The sequence below is a fragment of the Apiospora marii genome, assembly GCF_038362585.1.
Source record: "Apiospora marii strain CBS 49790 chromosome Unknown utg000005l_segment0_segment0, whole genome shotgun sequence".
NCBI classification, from domain to species: domain Eukaryota; kingdom Fungi; phylum Ascomycota; class Sordariomycetes; order Amphisphaeriales; family Apiosporaceae; genus Apiospora; species Apiospora marii.
Window position 1 is genome coordinate 5,359,589 of NW_027117377.1, and position 13,022 is coordinate 5,372,610.

General features: G+C 55.8%; 6 protein-coding genes across 6 annotated transcripts; 2 read left to right on the top strand and 4 right to left on the bottom strand.

Annotated features, from left to right (window-relative positions):
- Nucleotides 1-24: 24 nt before the first annotated feature.
- Nucleotides 25-911, bottom strand: PG985_009568 (uncharacterized protein; the record flags this gene model as incomplete). Its single annotated transcript, XM_066829336.1, has 2 exons — nucleotides 25-700; nucleotides 904-911. The coding sequence occupies 2 exons, from the start codon at nucleotides 909-911 to the stop codon at nucleotides 25-27; spliced, it is 684 nt and encodes a 227-aa protein (XP_066684248.1).
- Nucleotides 912-1,073: 162 nt separating this feature from the next.
- PG985_009569 (uncharacterized protein) lies at nucleotides 1,074-1,817 on the top strand (the record flags this gene model as incomplete). The annotated part of the gene is made up of 1 exon (XM_066829337.1): nucleotides 1,074-1,817. The coding sequence occupies one exon, from the start codon at nucleotides 1,074-1,076 to the stop codon at nucleotides 1,815-1,817; it is 744 nt and encodes a 247-aa protein (XP_066684249.1).
- Nucleotides 1,818-2,513: 696 nt separating this feature from the next.
- On the bottom strand, nucleotides 2,514-3,390 carry PG985_009570 (uncharacterized protein; the record flags this gene model as incomplete). Its single annotated transcript, XM_066829338.1, has 2 exons — nucleotides 2,514-3,246; nucleotides 3,308-3,390. 2 exons carry the CDS (start codon nucleotides 3,388-3,390, stop codon nucleotides 2,514-2,516), a joined length of 816 nt encoding a protein of 271 aa, XP_066684250.1.
- Nucleotides 3,391-8,596: 5,206 nt separating this feature from the next.
- PG985_009571 (uncharacterized protein) lies at nucleotides 8,597-10,277 on the top strand (the record flags this gene model as incomplete). Its single annotated transcript, XM_066829339.1, has 3 exons — nucleotides 8,597-8,805; nucleotides 9,044-9,340; nucleotides 9,749-10,277. 3 exons carry the CDS (start codon nucleotides 8,597-8,599, stop codon nucleotides 10,275-10,277), a joined length of 1,035 nt encoding a protein of 344 aa, XP_066684251.1.
- Nucleotides 10,278-10,338: 61 nt separating this feature from the next.
- PG985_009572 (pyridoxal-5'-phosphate-dependent enzyme) lies at nucleotides 10,339-10,599 on the bottom strand (the record flags this gene model as incomplete). Its single annotated transcript, XM_066829340.1, has 1 exon — nucleotides 10,339-10,599. The coding sequence occupies one exon, from the start codon at nucleotides 10,597-10,599 to the stop codon at nucleotides 10,339-10,341; it is 261 nt and encodes an 86-aa protein (XP_066684252.1).
- Nucleotides 10,600-11,177: 578 nt separating this feature from the next.
- On the bottom strand, nucleotides 11,178-12,990 carry PG985_009573 (bifunctional purine biosynthetic protein; the record flags this gene model as incomplete). The annotated part of the gene is made up of 5 exons (XM_066829341.1): nucleotides 11,178-11,362; nucleotides 11,421-11,676; nucleotides 11,742-11,776; nucleotides 11,844-12,368; nucleotides 12,696-12,990. The coding sequence occupies 5 exons, from the start codon at nucleotides 12,988-12,990 to the stop codon at nucleotides 11,178-11,180; spliced, it is 1,296 nt and encodes a 431-aa protein (XP_066684253.1).
- Between the last annotated feature and the right edge of the window lie 32 nt (nucleotides 12,991-13,022).

Here is a 13,022-nt window from a genome sequence, read left to right on the forward strand (position 1 = left end):
GATGATAGTGTTTGTAAGCACCAACTAAAATTGCCCCGAAAAGAGAGCCAACCCTCGAATCATAAGCCGAATTGTGCCATTCTTGACACGAAAGCTCCAAAGCTGCGTCCCCATTCCCACCCGCTGTGCGCAGACGAAGTAGAAGCCCCCCCTTGGCGCAGTGTTCTCCTCCTCGCCCTCGACCAGCTTTCTCGGCCACGGCCACAATCCGTCCAGCGACATGTCGGGGCAGCGGATGTTGATCCCGCCCGTGCCCGCCAGGAAGTAGTAATCGAATTCCCGACCGTTCGACAGGATGGCTGCGCACTTGTGGACGTTGCGGTGCGTGAGGCCGCCGAGCCGGATCCGGCCGAGCTCGGGTAGCATGTCGCGCGCCATGCAATGCAGGTCCGCAGCCCAGCGCGGCGGCTGCTGCAGGTCGCGCAGGATGATGTGTCGCGTGACGCCGTACTGGCGTCGCCACCAACTCTCTTCTGTGTCGGGCAAAGGACGGTATTCGGGCGGGCCGATGAAGCATTCCTCGTTGATGACGTTCGCCTTGGCGATGGAGAAGCCTTCCTGCACCAGGCGGGCGACGCTAGTCGTCTTGACGTGGAGTATACCCACCCACGGCTGCTCGTCTCGCGGGTTGCTGGGGTCGGGTTGCAGCTCGAACAGAAGGAGGGGGGTCCCGGGGAACCTTTCGTAGAAGTTGAGGTTGCTTGGGGGTGATGGTGGCGCAGTAGAAATACGTTTGACTGGGTTGTTGGGGTAAGGGGAGGAAGAGGGAAGAAAGGCTATTTGTATATATTAGTAGTGATTTGCCGGCATAAATAATCACTTCAACTAATGTGAGGAATCCTCTCCTAACGAAGAAGGCGATTGAGACCTCAAGATGAACCACGGCATATGTGAATCATTTACTTCAACATGTTTCTGTTTGAGCGTATTAGATAGGCAGTGGACCATCCCGAAATATATAAAATACTCGCAAGCTATCGAAACCACATTCTTAATAAAGCTACATATCTCTATCCATTTATCGCAGAAACTTGCTGCCTATGTTATGAAGCCCGGTAAACAGCACAGCCGCGATGACCGAAAATACCCAAACACGGGAAGTACAGCAGTGCGTCCCCTGGAGCCCGCCTACCTACGAAGAATCGTGCAACCCCACGCCCATCCCCCCGGCCACGGCTGGCGCGTCCTCTTGGAACCGGTACGATGCGCCCAGATCCATCTTCTTCGAAATCCTCGCCGACCCGCGCCTGGCCAAGAGGGAACAAGCCTGGTTCGGCTGGCTGAGCGTCAAGACCGAAAACGTCCCGCAGATGATGAAGGAAGGGTTCGTCATCAGCCCGGAGACCATCCTCCACGAGGAGGGCTGCGTCAAGTTCACCAAAGACGCGCCCGAGGGCTGGATGCAGGAGAAATGGCCCTACACCCGGCACTGGTACCTGCGGGACACCGCGAAGCAGGACGACGAAAGAGGGGGGCCGCGCTGGATGGCGCACCTGTCGTGCCTCGCCGCCAACTTCGAGACGCTCGCCCGGATACGGCCGTGCGACCTCACTCACCATCAGGTCGATAATTGTACGGCCGCGGCGGGCAGCGAAACTGGTCCTCGGATCTACCACTATGACCGTAAACGGCCCCGCGAGTCCATCAACTGCATCTACGACGACCTGCCGCTCGAGGGGTTGTGGCCGTATCCGAGAAGTTCCGAAAATAGGGAGGAGGATGCGCGGCAAGAGCTTCAGGGGTTTTCGAGTCAGATGCGGGAGCTCATTAAGGAAGCGGATCGTAATGCCAGGCAGTTGCGGGATAGCACACAATAGTTGGTGGAGGCCAGCGGTGTCTTTGGAGGGGAATGACTTACACCTCGAGGGGGTACCAACATTTGATCACCAGCAGAGCGCGTCGGTTACGAAATGTTTGCATGGCGAGCCGGGCGGGAAATTGTTGTCCGTAAACACATGATTGTATATGGTAGAAGGTTGATGTCAAACAATTGGCATGGTTGGATCAGAAGCATTGCGTGGATACTATGTTGAGAAATTTGATGTCCATTGCTCAAGTTTATGAAGCAATGTGGATGGATGGTTATCACTTCAAGTCAAACAGTCACTTGCAGAATGGGTCGAGAAGGCGTGGTTTTTGGGTATATACATAGCATCGCAGCTTCTCGGATTAACAGCTCTATCTACAGACTTCTTCACTGCTGTTCCATCCCTCAACTCCCCCCTGGGCTAAAACCCTTCTATCGAAAAATCAAAAAGCAGTAATCAATCAATCAAATCAATCGTCCAATCGTGAGAGAAACCCCTGGGAAAAAGAGGCCCTTTATTATCCCGATGGCAGGGAGATGGTATTGCACAGCAAACCACCTCTTTGTCAAAGGGGGAAGGAAGGGTCGCCGCCCCTGGAGAGTCCGGTCGAATCGATCGCGAAGAGCCCCCGAGAAGGCTCGTGCGGGTCACGACTCTTCCGATCACCTCATCTCGATCCATTGCTCAGTGTTATGAATGACAGACTTATGCGATGAAGGAGCGGGCGTTCTTCTGGTTGGGGTTGTTGCCAGCCTTGGCGTTCTTGGCCGAGGCGCCGGTAGCGGCACCGGCACCAGTAGCGGGAGCAGCAGCGGCGCCACCGGCACCGGCGACCTGGAAGGCGATGTTGCCGCCGAAGGGGCCGGCGTTGTTGTTGTTGGCGATCTTCATGAGGCAGAAGTTGGAGACGCCAGTGGTGGCGTCCTTGCCGCTGCAGGTGGTGCCGGCGGGGATCTTGACGGAGAAGCTGGCGTCGGCGCCGACGTTGGTGGCGCGCTTGCGGATGCCCATGGCGGCCAGGGCGCGCTGGACGACGTTGCCCTTGCCGTTGCCGACCATGGTCGACGTGGCCTTAAGCAGGGTGCCCTTGGAGTAGGCGCCGGTGCCGGTCGGGTCGATGACGACGTTGAGCTCGCCCTGCTTGTTGATGGCGGTGCCGTCGCTGGTCACGGTGCGCCAGGTGCCGGTGATGGTGCCCTGGCCGTCGGCCGAGACCTGGGGCAGGGTGTTGCCGGACAGCGCCATGGCGTCGCCCAGGGTGTTGGCGACCTTCAGGTTGCCGTTGGCGGTGGTCTTGCCGAGACCGTCGGTCAGGGGCTTGTTGGCGGACTGCTTGGGGAAGACGGTCGTGTCCTTCTCGGTGGCGGCGTTCTTGCCGAAGCGAGCGACGACGGCGCCTTTGATGCCGAGAGCGGTACCGTTGCCGCCCATGTTACCACTGTGGAGTGTTAGTGAAATTGTTTCTCGAACATTGTTCAAGAAGAAGCGGAAATGCTTACGTGACGACCTGGACATTGCCGTGGGCGGAGACGACGGAGGCGGCGGCGAGGGCCAGGGCGAGGAAAGTAGTGCCGGTGTACATTTTGATGGTTGATTGAAGGATTCCGAGAATTGGGAAAAGACTGCAATGAAGAGCGAAGAAGAGGCTCGAAAGGTAAAAAGTGGAATTAATCGGTAAAGATTGTTGAGAAGTGAACAGAACAGACCAGATCAACCGGTTGTGAAGGTAAAGAAGAAGCGAAGTGAAGAGTGAGAAGCTGACGATGCTGATGATGAGGAGAGAATATTGGCATTGGAGTGGTCGAGGACGGGTAGTTATATACTCGTTGACGGCGCTTAGAGTCCGTCAGTCCTCCTCCTCGCGATGTCTCCTCTTTGGTGGTATCCATCCGTCCACCACCACTCCATCGCCTGGCAATGTTGGGCTGGTCTACCTAGCATCCACCCCGACTGCCTTGGTTGGGCCTAGTTGGCGTTGGTGGTGTTTGTTGGTGTGTGTGGTGTTCCTGTCTGTCAAGCGTTTGACCCCTTGGCAGGGGTGTTGCGACGGGTATGCGACAGGGGTTTGTCCACATTCGGGACCCACGAGAATGGCCTAGCTCTTCCCCCTCCTGATTGATTCTATCCTATTGGGGTGTAGCTTGATCTCGACTTCGGCAGGGGTCCTGACATCTCATGCAAGCCCCTGCGGGTAATCTGGGATCGGTATCGTGTCGAGTTGCCCTGCCGTCCGAGCCGCACATTCCACGCAACGGCTTGAAAGAGCGAGAACTGCGGGTTGTGTTGTTTTCGCTCTTGGCTTGGCTTGGGGGGTTACCGTGCGATCGGCGTCCGCCAAAACACCAAGCGAAAATCATTGTCAATCATTGCAAATCATAGCTGTCACTTGGGAAACAAAAGTCTTGGCTTGGGGATTTCGTTCTCCATTTCAATTCATCCATATCAACCAATCCCCAAAGTTAGTAAGCAGGTAGTCCTAGTCGTTCCTACATACTATATCTGAGTTGGCGGACCGTTGCCGAACCTGGGGTTGTAGTTTCTCTAGTGCTGCAGCTACTATGTCATCAAGTGTAGCCGATGTGTGTGTTAGTGCCCTTCCTTCAAGCTGTCAACACGTCTGTCAACTCGCCGATCCGACTGCCACGCCCAGCTTCCCCTTTCAGACGAACAGATTAGTGCAGAATTGACAGCCAGCAAACACACGCCCGAAGTGTGCGCAGGTTGGGCGCCCGAGGATGCCGACCATGGACCCCTTTGCTCGTAGCGATGCGCGAAATGCCAGCGGTGCCCGGGGCCTTGGGCTGGGGGTCGGCCGCAGATGTTCCATCGTGTAACTGCGCTTGCGGGGTTCTTGGCTTAGGGCCTGGCAGAGCGCTAGGATGCTGAGACAAGCTTCGGCGGGCCCCCTGCGATCGCTTCGCCAAGGGCCTTGGGAGCGCTAATCCCTTGGCTTCTTTGGGGGATGGTTTGGGGGGCCCGGTTCACCTGAGATCCCCCACTACTAAGAACCTCTCTTGGGCCTTTCGGCGCTTTCTTCGAGTACCTAGGAATTGCCGAGTTTCCCACCCCAACCAATGTGCGATCTTTTTGTTGCTCCGAGCCTCTCCGTCCTCGATGGATCGTGGAAGATAATATTACCTCCCGCATGCCTCTTGAACAATGCGCAGAAGATTGGGTCCCCGTTTAGTCATGGCCCATGGCGACTTCTAAAATAAAACCATGCATATCGACGACATGGCATTTTGTGCATATCGGTGAGCACCCGGCTCTTGCAGCCGCCGTCGTCTGCGCCTCTCGGGCGAGCATGCATTTGATGTTGTGCATCAATGTATTGAACCCCCGATTCTATTTTCAATTGGAGGCTCTTATGCCGCCCATGGTGCAATCGATGCATCCCACGACCTCGATTTCGTTTCATTACTAAGTACCTGTAGGCTGGTTGGTTGGGTGATGGTTTCTTCCTTTTCTGTGTCACCTTGAAACCATTTGCGGCGCCGTGCTCTGCGCTTCTCCCACCGTCAGCCCTGACACCTGCGGAAATATGAGAATAGGCGGCTTATCCAGGGAAGTCCTAGAAGACCGGCAGCGCGACGAAGCATCCAATCAACGGTTGGCCCTGCCAAATTGGATGCTACCGCATGGCTGGCCTCGAGGTTCGAACCCATCTCGCGGATTTATCTCGAAGGCTCCATGCCCGGACCATGCGCCCCCCTTCGGACGGCCAGTTGCATCATGCGCCTCAAAACAGATCCACTAGTTGTTTTAGAGGCGATTCCAATGGGAAGCCCTGCTGCCCTGGTGCCTGGCCCAAAGGACCCCGCCAGCAGAACGCCAAACGCCAGGGCCACCCCTGCCATTCTCACCTGATCTCGTCCTGGCTGGCTGTGACATTGACAACCACTTTGACAAGCACCGACAGCAATGGGTAGGCCTGTACGAGCTAGCGGCCAGAAAAAGAGAAAAACCGCCGTTATCTAACGACTGGAGAGAAGCTTGAAACAAGCATAACTGAATCATCATGAGATGACTGGCTCACTCCGAGATTTTGAAACAAGCATAACAACAGCAAGCATAACTGCATCATGAGAGAACCCATTTGGATCCCACCCCGACTCGCTCAATATCGCGTGGTGCCCGACTGCCGATTTGCCAGCAGCACGCGCTTTTCAGGTTCTGAGCGCTGCTGCCGACATGCAATTGCAAGTGGGACCCCTCACCTCCGTTCCGGGCGATACTTGACAATTTTCACCTGCTTTTCTTCCCCCTGCGACTCGTTGCCACATGTACACTCATGGTTGGTTGAAATCAACTAAATAGATCTCAACAAGCCAAAGCGTTGGCAAGGGGGCGGTAAAAGAAGATGAAAAAAGAGATTGAGATTGAACCCCACGTCGTTCCTTCCGAGTCGAGCCCGCCTCCACCGGGGCCCTCGCGAGTCGTGCAAAGCGACGCCGAAAGGTCTCGACTCTCCGGGCATTAACGCAGGCCCGGGGCCCGGCATGCCCGGCGGCGCCGTAGAAAACTTCTGCACGAGGAGGCCGGGCTTGATCGGCGCAAGGGTCGGGGGAGTCTGAGAGCTTCCAATGCTGTGCTGGGCCATTAGTTTCGAGGCGTGCTCCAAGAGTTGCCGCATGCGGTCTGCCAAGGTGAACTACGGGACAAACCCCCGACCAGGGCCAGACTTTCGGGCCCACTCCCGCGGGTAGACCAGCGTTGCAGTGCTTGGCCAGAGCGTGGTCCAGCATTTGGCAATTGCCCGAAGGAGAGGCTCCATCATCGCCCATGGATGGTGGATCCGGCCAGGGCAGTTACCCGAGGATCTCCCCTTCTTTCCCCTTCCCTTGGCGAACGCGAAAGGCGACCTGGCGACCCTGCTTTGCCCGTAGAGTTTTCCCATGTTCGTTTGGGGTCGCCCTCGGTCATCTAATTGAAACTCTGGGCAAAGCTTGAGTCGAGCAACGCGATGCATGGCCGGCATGGAGGCACAGCAGAGCCAAGTCAATACCACTTGCGTGATATCGACATCTAGATCTTTGGCTCGTTCTCATGCACGTTGTGTTGGGGAGGGCAATGGCCAAACTCCGACAACTCTGCGTGATTGGATCCTTCCTGTTGGGTCACGACTGGAACTGCAGCCTTGGCCAAGTGCAAACGTCCTGTCATCAGGATGATTTTCGGCCTACCCTTAGTAGATCGAAGCGGTTCCTTTCGTTACAAGTTTCCCTTTCAGATACTGACTGCTGCTGCCCAAACCTCTGGCACCAGCCCCAACGAAGCTGCCAACACCGACCTCCTCCTACGGGGCCTTGGTGTAGCATCCAGTAGGGTACTTTCTCAAAACAAGATCGGCAATCCGGCATGCTGTCCAGGGCAAGCAACCCGCGAGAGCCTCCATTCTTGGCAACGGAAGCGTCTGAGGTTTGTAAACTCTACCCGGGGGCCCTTTCATCTGTTCGTCTATTCTTTCATGGTCACCACTGTTGCGCCTCTCTCTCTCCAGGTGCCATTCAATGAGACCAATAACAGTAGATGATCTCCACGTCGGTTACGAGGAAAGCGGGTTCGTCGTTCTGCAAATCCATTTCACCCGTGCGAAACGGCCCTTCCAAGGGATTTCGTTTCATCCCAACTTTGCGACAGTGACAAGCCAATCGCATCCCGCGCAGGCATCCACCCAACCATGCAATGCTACTGCAATCACACACGCTCTCCTTTCGTGATGGCGAGAATAGAAATCAACTCCGAATGGCGATGATCGTTGTTGACTAATATCCCGCATGTAATAGCAGGCGCAGTCTCCCTCTTGTTTGGGAGGACTCCGGCAAGAACGCGGGAGACCAACCGCATCACATACGTGCATTCTCTCACTATTGATTGCGATCATGATGAACCTCAAGTTTGAATATGCATGCATATCATTCTGCTGTCCTAGTCTTCGATATTGTGCAGAATATCTGGATATCGCGTAGCTTGTGAGATATACTGGTATGGAAACGGTAATTGTGGTTGCCAGTACCCAACTTATCATAGGCGCCTGATTCAAACGATGAGTTCATCTCAATGCCATCTAGATATCCAGTATCCGATAATCATCTGTATCCTCAGATCACCGCCATCATCAGATGTCTTAGCGTAGCTCATAGACGATGCCTGGCCGGGGATGCTCTGTAAGACACGGCCAGCCTTACATATGAAAGGCAGTGGACGGATTTTATCAGTACCGTGATTCTATAAGCATAAGTGACAACGCAATGACCAAGGTTGTAAAGTCGCACCTTGAAGCTCTGACAAATCCGTGAGATTTAGCCGACATACAAAAAGTAAACAAGTATGACGACATGGCGTTATACAGTAACCGAAGCCAAGACGACCCCAACTGCACCCATATGCAGGAACGTCGGCAGATTGGATAAGAGCCATATAGATTTGATTATACCCGTAGATAGCGTGTCGGCCTCAATATTAACTCATGAAATATGCCTATTTTAACTTCTGCGAGTAAACCACTGCCAATGAGACGAGATGTCCACTGATTGCCCAATCTACTCGATATCACATGTTCAACAGTGACCCAGGATGCAAAGTCGGATGTGGTATATGAATGACGACATTGGGCCAGATGGAAAAGAGCTCGGTATTTGAGCTATTAAGAGAAGTTAATCGAGATGGCATACCCGCCAACTGATGCGCGGTCATAAGAGCTGGTAAAAAGCATGCTCCGTATGATAATTCGTGCTTGTCCAGTATCTACCCAAGACATACTTGCAAAACCCTCTCAAACCGTGACCATGAAGCCATCTCTGATCGCTCTCCTGGCAACCGCCATCACCAACGTCTTGGCGGCCCAGTACTGCGACGCCGCCACCAGCGTGTGCTACTACGAGATCGTGGCCAGCGGCGCCGCCTACCGCATCGCCATCCCCGACGTCGCCGCGGCTCCCTTCGATATCCTCCTCCAGATCGCGGCCCCCAAGACCGTGGGCTGGGCCGGTGTTGCGTGGGGAGGGCAGATGGCCTTGAATCCCCTGACGCTCGGCTGAGGCAACGGGAACGCGGCTGTGGTGTCTTCTCGGTGGGCGACGTAAGTATATCTTCATTTTGCTATAGTCGACACGCATCATATAGAACCGGCACATGATGCCATCTTTTACAACATAGAAACATCGTCCACTCTGTTTGGCTTGGGTATCTGACTTCAGGTAATACATAACAATTTAACTAACGTCAAACCACAGCGCCCACTCCATGCCCGGCGCCTACACGGGCGCCACCTACACCGTCCTCAAAGGCTCCGCGTCCAACGGCACGCACTGGACCCTGACGGCGCTGTGCCGCGGGTGTAGCCAGTGGAACGCGTCCGGCACGGTGAAGAGTCTCGATCCCGCCGCGACGGCCCCGGTCAACCTGGCCTACGCGCTCTCCCAGACGGCACCCGCGCAGCCGGCCAACAACGCGTCGCGCATCGCCATCCACAGCGCCAAGGGCACGCTGGCGCTCGATATGGCGGCGGCTAGGACGAAGAGGTTTGAGGAGTATGTGCGGTCGTTGACGTGAGGTGGGAATTGTTGCGCTGGGGGTACGAAATCTAGGTGGTTTTCATCATCAGATACTAGAGTAAACGTGATGGAGATGGAAGGGGTACTGGAAACGAGTCCATAGTAGGAGCAGGCAATGCTTCGAGATTAAAGGCTTAAGGGTATCGATATAAAGTCCAATCAGTTGTACTTTAGAAGCTACATTAAGAAATCCAATGCTACTAACCCACAACTAATAAGGGATCAAGCTACCCATTTCATTCTTATCCAACTTATTCAATAACCGTGAAGAAAGTTAGAAAGACGCGGTGCTGCACTAATGTTGCCCCCCGTGATAATGACACCTACATTCAACCGCCCCGGCCCCCATCGCGCGAGCCGCTCATGAAACTCCTCATTAAACAGCAGCGCCGCCAGCGGCACCGCCGAGCTCGGCTCCACCGTCCCCTCCACCTCGAACAGGCGGTCCCGCGCCATCCGCAGCGCGCCGTCAACCTCCCGCTCCGACACCTGCAGCACATCGTCCGCCGTCATCACCTCCGAAATTACGGCCCAGCTCGCGTCCCCGATCTCGGACCGCAGCCCGTCCGCCGCCCTCCCGGGGCTCGCAGGCCAGGACTTGTGTTTTCGTGCCGCTGAGGACGGCGAGGCAGCCGGCCAGCAGGCCGCCGCCGCCGCAGGGGACGAGGAGGAAGTCCAGCCGGGGGCTGTAGCCGGGGTAGGCGCGGCGGCGGCAGGGCTCGAGGCCGTAGCCGGGCTCCACGTAGAGGCGGGCTGCGGGGAAGGTGCGGATGGCTTCCAGCTTCTCTGGCGCGGCCCGTTATGGCATCACGACGTGGACCGGGATTTCCACGTCTTTGAGCTGCGAGACCGCCTGCGCGACCTCGAGCACGCCGCGGGCATGGTTGCCTTTTTGAATCAGGGTGAGCAATGAAAGCGCTCGCAAGTTACGACGGAAGTGGGACCAAGGAAGGAAAGAAAAAAGCTTACCCGAGCTATATGTTATGATGCCCTTGGCGAGGTCGGTCGGGCCCCATCTGGCTCAACGCGTTCATGGCGCCGCGGTATTTGAAGGATCCGCCCTTCTGGAGGTTCTCCAGCTTCAACAGCACCCGCGGCATGCTAGGGTCGCGTGGATTCATATTGCGCCCCAGCCGACTCGAAAGTTCGCGAGAGAGGATGCATGGCGTCCTCGTCACCGAGCTCTCGAGCCGATCTTGGGCTTGGACGATGCTGTCATATGTAAGTTGACTCATGGTGATAGTAGATTGTTGTTACTCCGTTTAATACTTAATGTTCATTTTTGGATGAGTGAATAGTTCCTTGTAAATCAGAGAAGGCAGCGCGAAGAAGCATGAGATATTGCAGGTGGGCGACCGGGCTTTAATAGTGATGGCTGCTCATGCTCGTAAAGTCAGAGTTGAGCAGCCGTACCATAGTATCTGTTTGGTGCAGATGCATCGCTAAGTCAATGTCGACTCATTTAACGCGCTTATGCTCGTTTGAGAAGTCCCTGTGGGTACACAGAGATGAGGGCTGATACACTTTCGCACTTGACTCACCACTTCTCCCATTTGAGCCACCCAGACGGTCATATATCCATTCAGTTTCGTGGCTCTCATAAGGGCTCCAAGATCGTATCTTCGTGAGTGTTTATGCCATATCGGATGCCGTTTGGACCACAACCGTTGGCGACAGTCAGACTGAGTGAATCAAGCAACATTGCATCCCCAGCCCGACTCCCACTCCGCTTGCTCTCGATCTTTTGGGATCATGCCAAAGAACCTGCGTTAGTCAGTAAACGGCCCTCTCCTAAGAACACATATTCCCCGGCTTACCTGACCCCGATGTCTGATCGATATCTCATGCCCCAGAACTTGATGAAACTGATGCCGCTGTGCGCCTTTCTGGCCGCCTCCTCCAGCGTACGTCCGCGCGCGGCCACCGAGAACACGCGGCCGCCGGCGGTTTTGAGCACGCCGTCGTCCCGACGGGTCTCGGCGTGGAAGATGAGGATATCTGGAACATTGTCAGTCATATAATTACTTACGAATGCCTGGGGATAGAGGTGGTCAACCTTTAGGGCACGGCGCGAGCTCGATTGGAAGGTCCCATTCGTTATATAACGGGTAGCCATCTGATGACACCACCACGTTGCAAGCATACCCGCGGCGGGTTGCGATCTTGATATCCTTGAGCTTGTGCGTGGCGCAGGCCAGGAGGACGTGGCAGAGATCGGTATCGTCGCTCAAGAGCGGCAGCATCGATTGCGTCTCGGAGTCGCCAAACCGAGCATTGTACCCAAGCACCTTGGGCCCCTTGCTGGTCATAATCTAGCAGTCACCTTTCGTCAGTGCTTTCACCCCAGATCCATCAATTCTCGGCTAGAGCCACCTACAATAACGGTGAAAAGGAGACCACGGAAGGGTCGTCCTAGTCTTCGTGTCAGATATCATGTCTACGAAACCCCATTTCCGAGTTTTGGACAGGAGAGGCTTACCTTCGGCGTCGAGCCCCTTCAGCGTCGGCTTGATGATGGTCCGATCAATCACCTCCATGTCCTCCTCCGAAATAAAGGTCGTAGGCGTGTACACCCCCGTCCCGCCGCACATGGGCCCGAACGGCCACGGCTCCTTCTGGTCCTGCCCCGCCTTCAGCGTGCGGTGCGTGTGCGCGTCGCAGAACGTGTGGAGGCTGATCTCCTCGCCCTCGAGGAGCTCCTCGACCACGACCGAGTCGCCGGCCTCCTTGCCGTACCGGTGGTAGACCATGATGTCGTCGAGCGCCTCCAGCGCCTCTTTCTTATTGCGGGCCACGACGACGCCTTTCCCCTCCGTCAGGCCCGAGGCCTTGACGACGACCTTGCCCGGTTGCGACTTGATGTGGGCCCGCGCTCGCGAGTAGTACTCGAAGGACTCGCCGCGGGCGGTCGGGATGCGGTACTTCTTCATGAAGGCCTTGGCGAAGACCTTGGAGCCCTCGATCTCAGCCGCGGCGCGGCTGGGCGCGAAACACGGGATGCCGCCTTCAACATCGCACGTGGTTAGCTGGGCGACATATGTGGCTTTTCCCGCGATGGCCTCGTCTCGGGGTCACTCAAAAAGGGGGGTTTGACGTGCGCTAACTTTGTTTCATCTCGCGTTGGGCTAGTGCGCGGCGGCTTGTTCCGGAGCGTTACGCGACCCACGCGCATTGACGTACTGTACGCTCGGACTCCCGTAACTTACGCTCGCACTCGCGAGCAACCCTGTCTTTAATCCGACTTCAAGCAGATTGAAAAAGCCTTCCAAAAAACCAAAAATGTGCGATGCCAGTAAAGCCATAAAAGACTGAAAAAGGAAGTCAAACTTACTGCCAAAAAAGTAATCCCCTATGCCATCGACAACAGCTTCCTCAGACCCCGCTACGACAAGACCGACGCCGTTCTCATTGGCGAAGGCGACGATAGCCTTGTAGTCGTTGGGCTTGATGTGGATGACGTTCTGGGTCTTGTCGGCCTCCTCCGTGCCCGCATTGCCCGGCAGCACGAAGATGCGCGACACCGACGGCGATTGGGCTAACTTCCAGGCCAGCGCGTGCTCCCGGCCGCCTTTGCCGACGATCAGCACCGTGATGGAGTTGGGGCTGGGAGGAACAAAAGGAGACATGATGGGCAAATCAGCAGGACGTTGAGACTGAT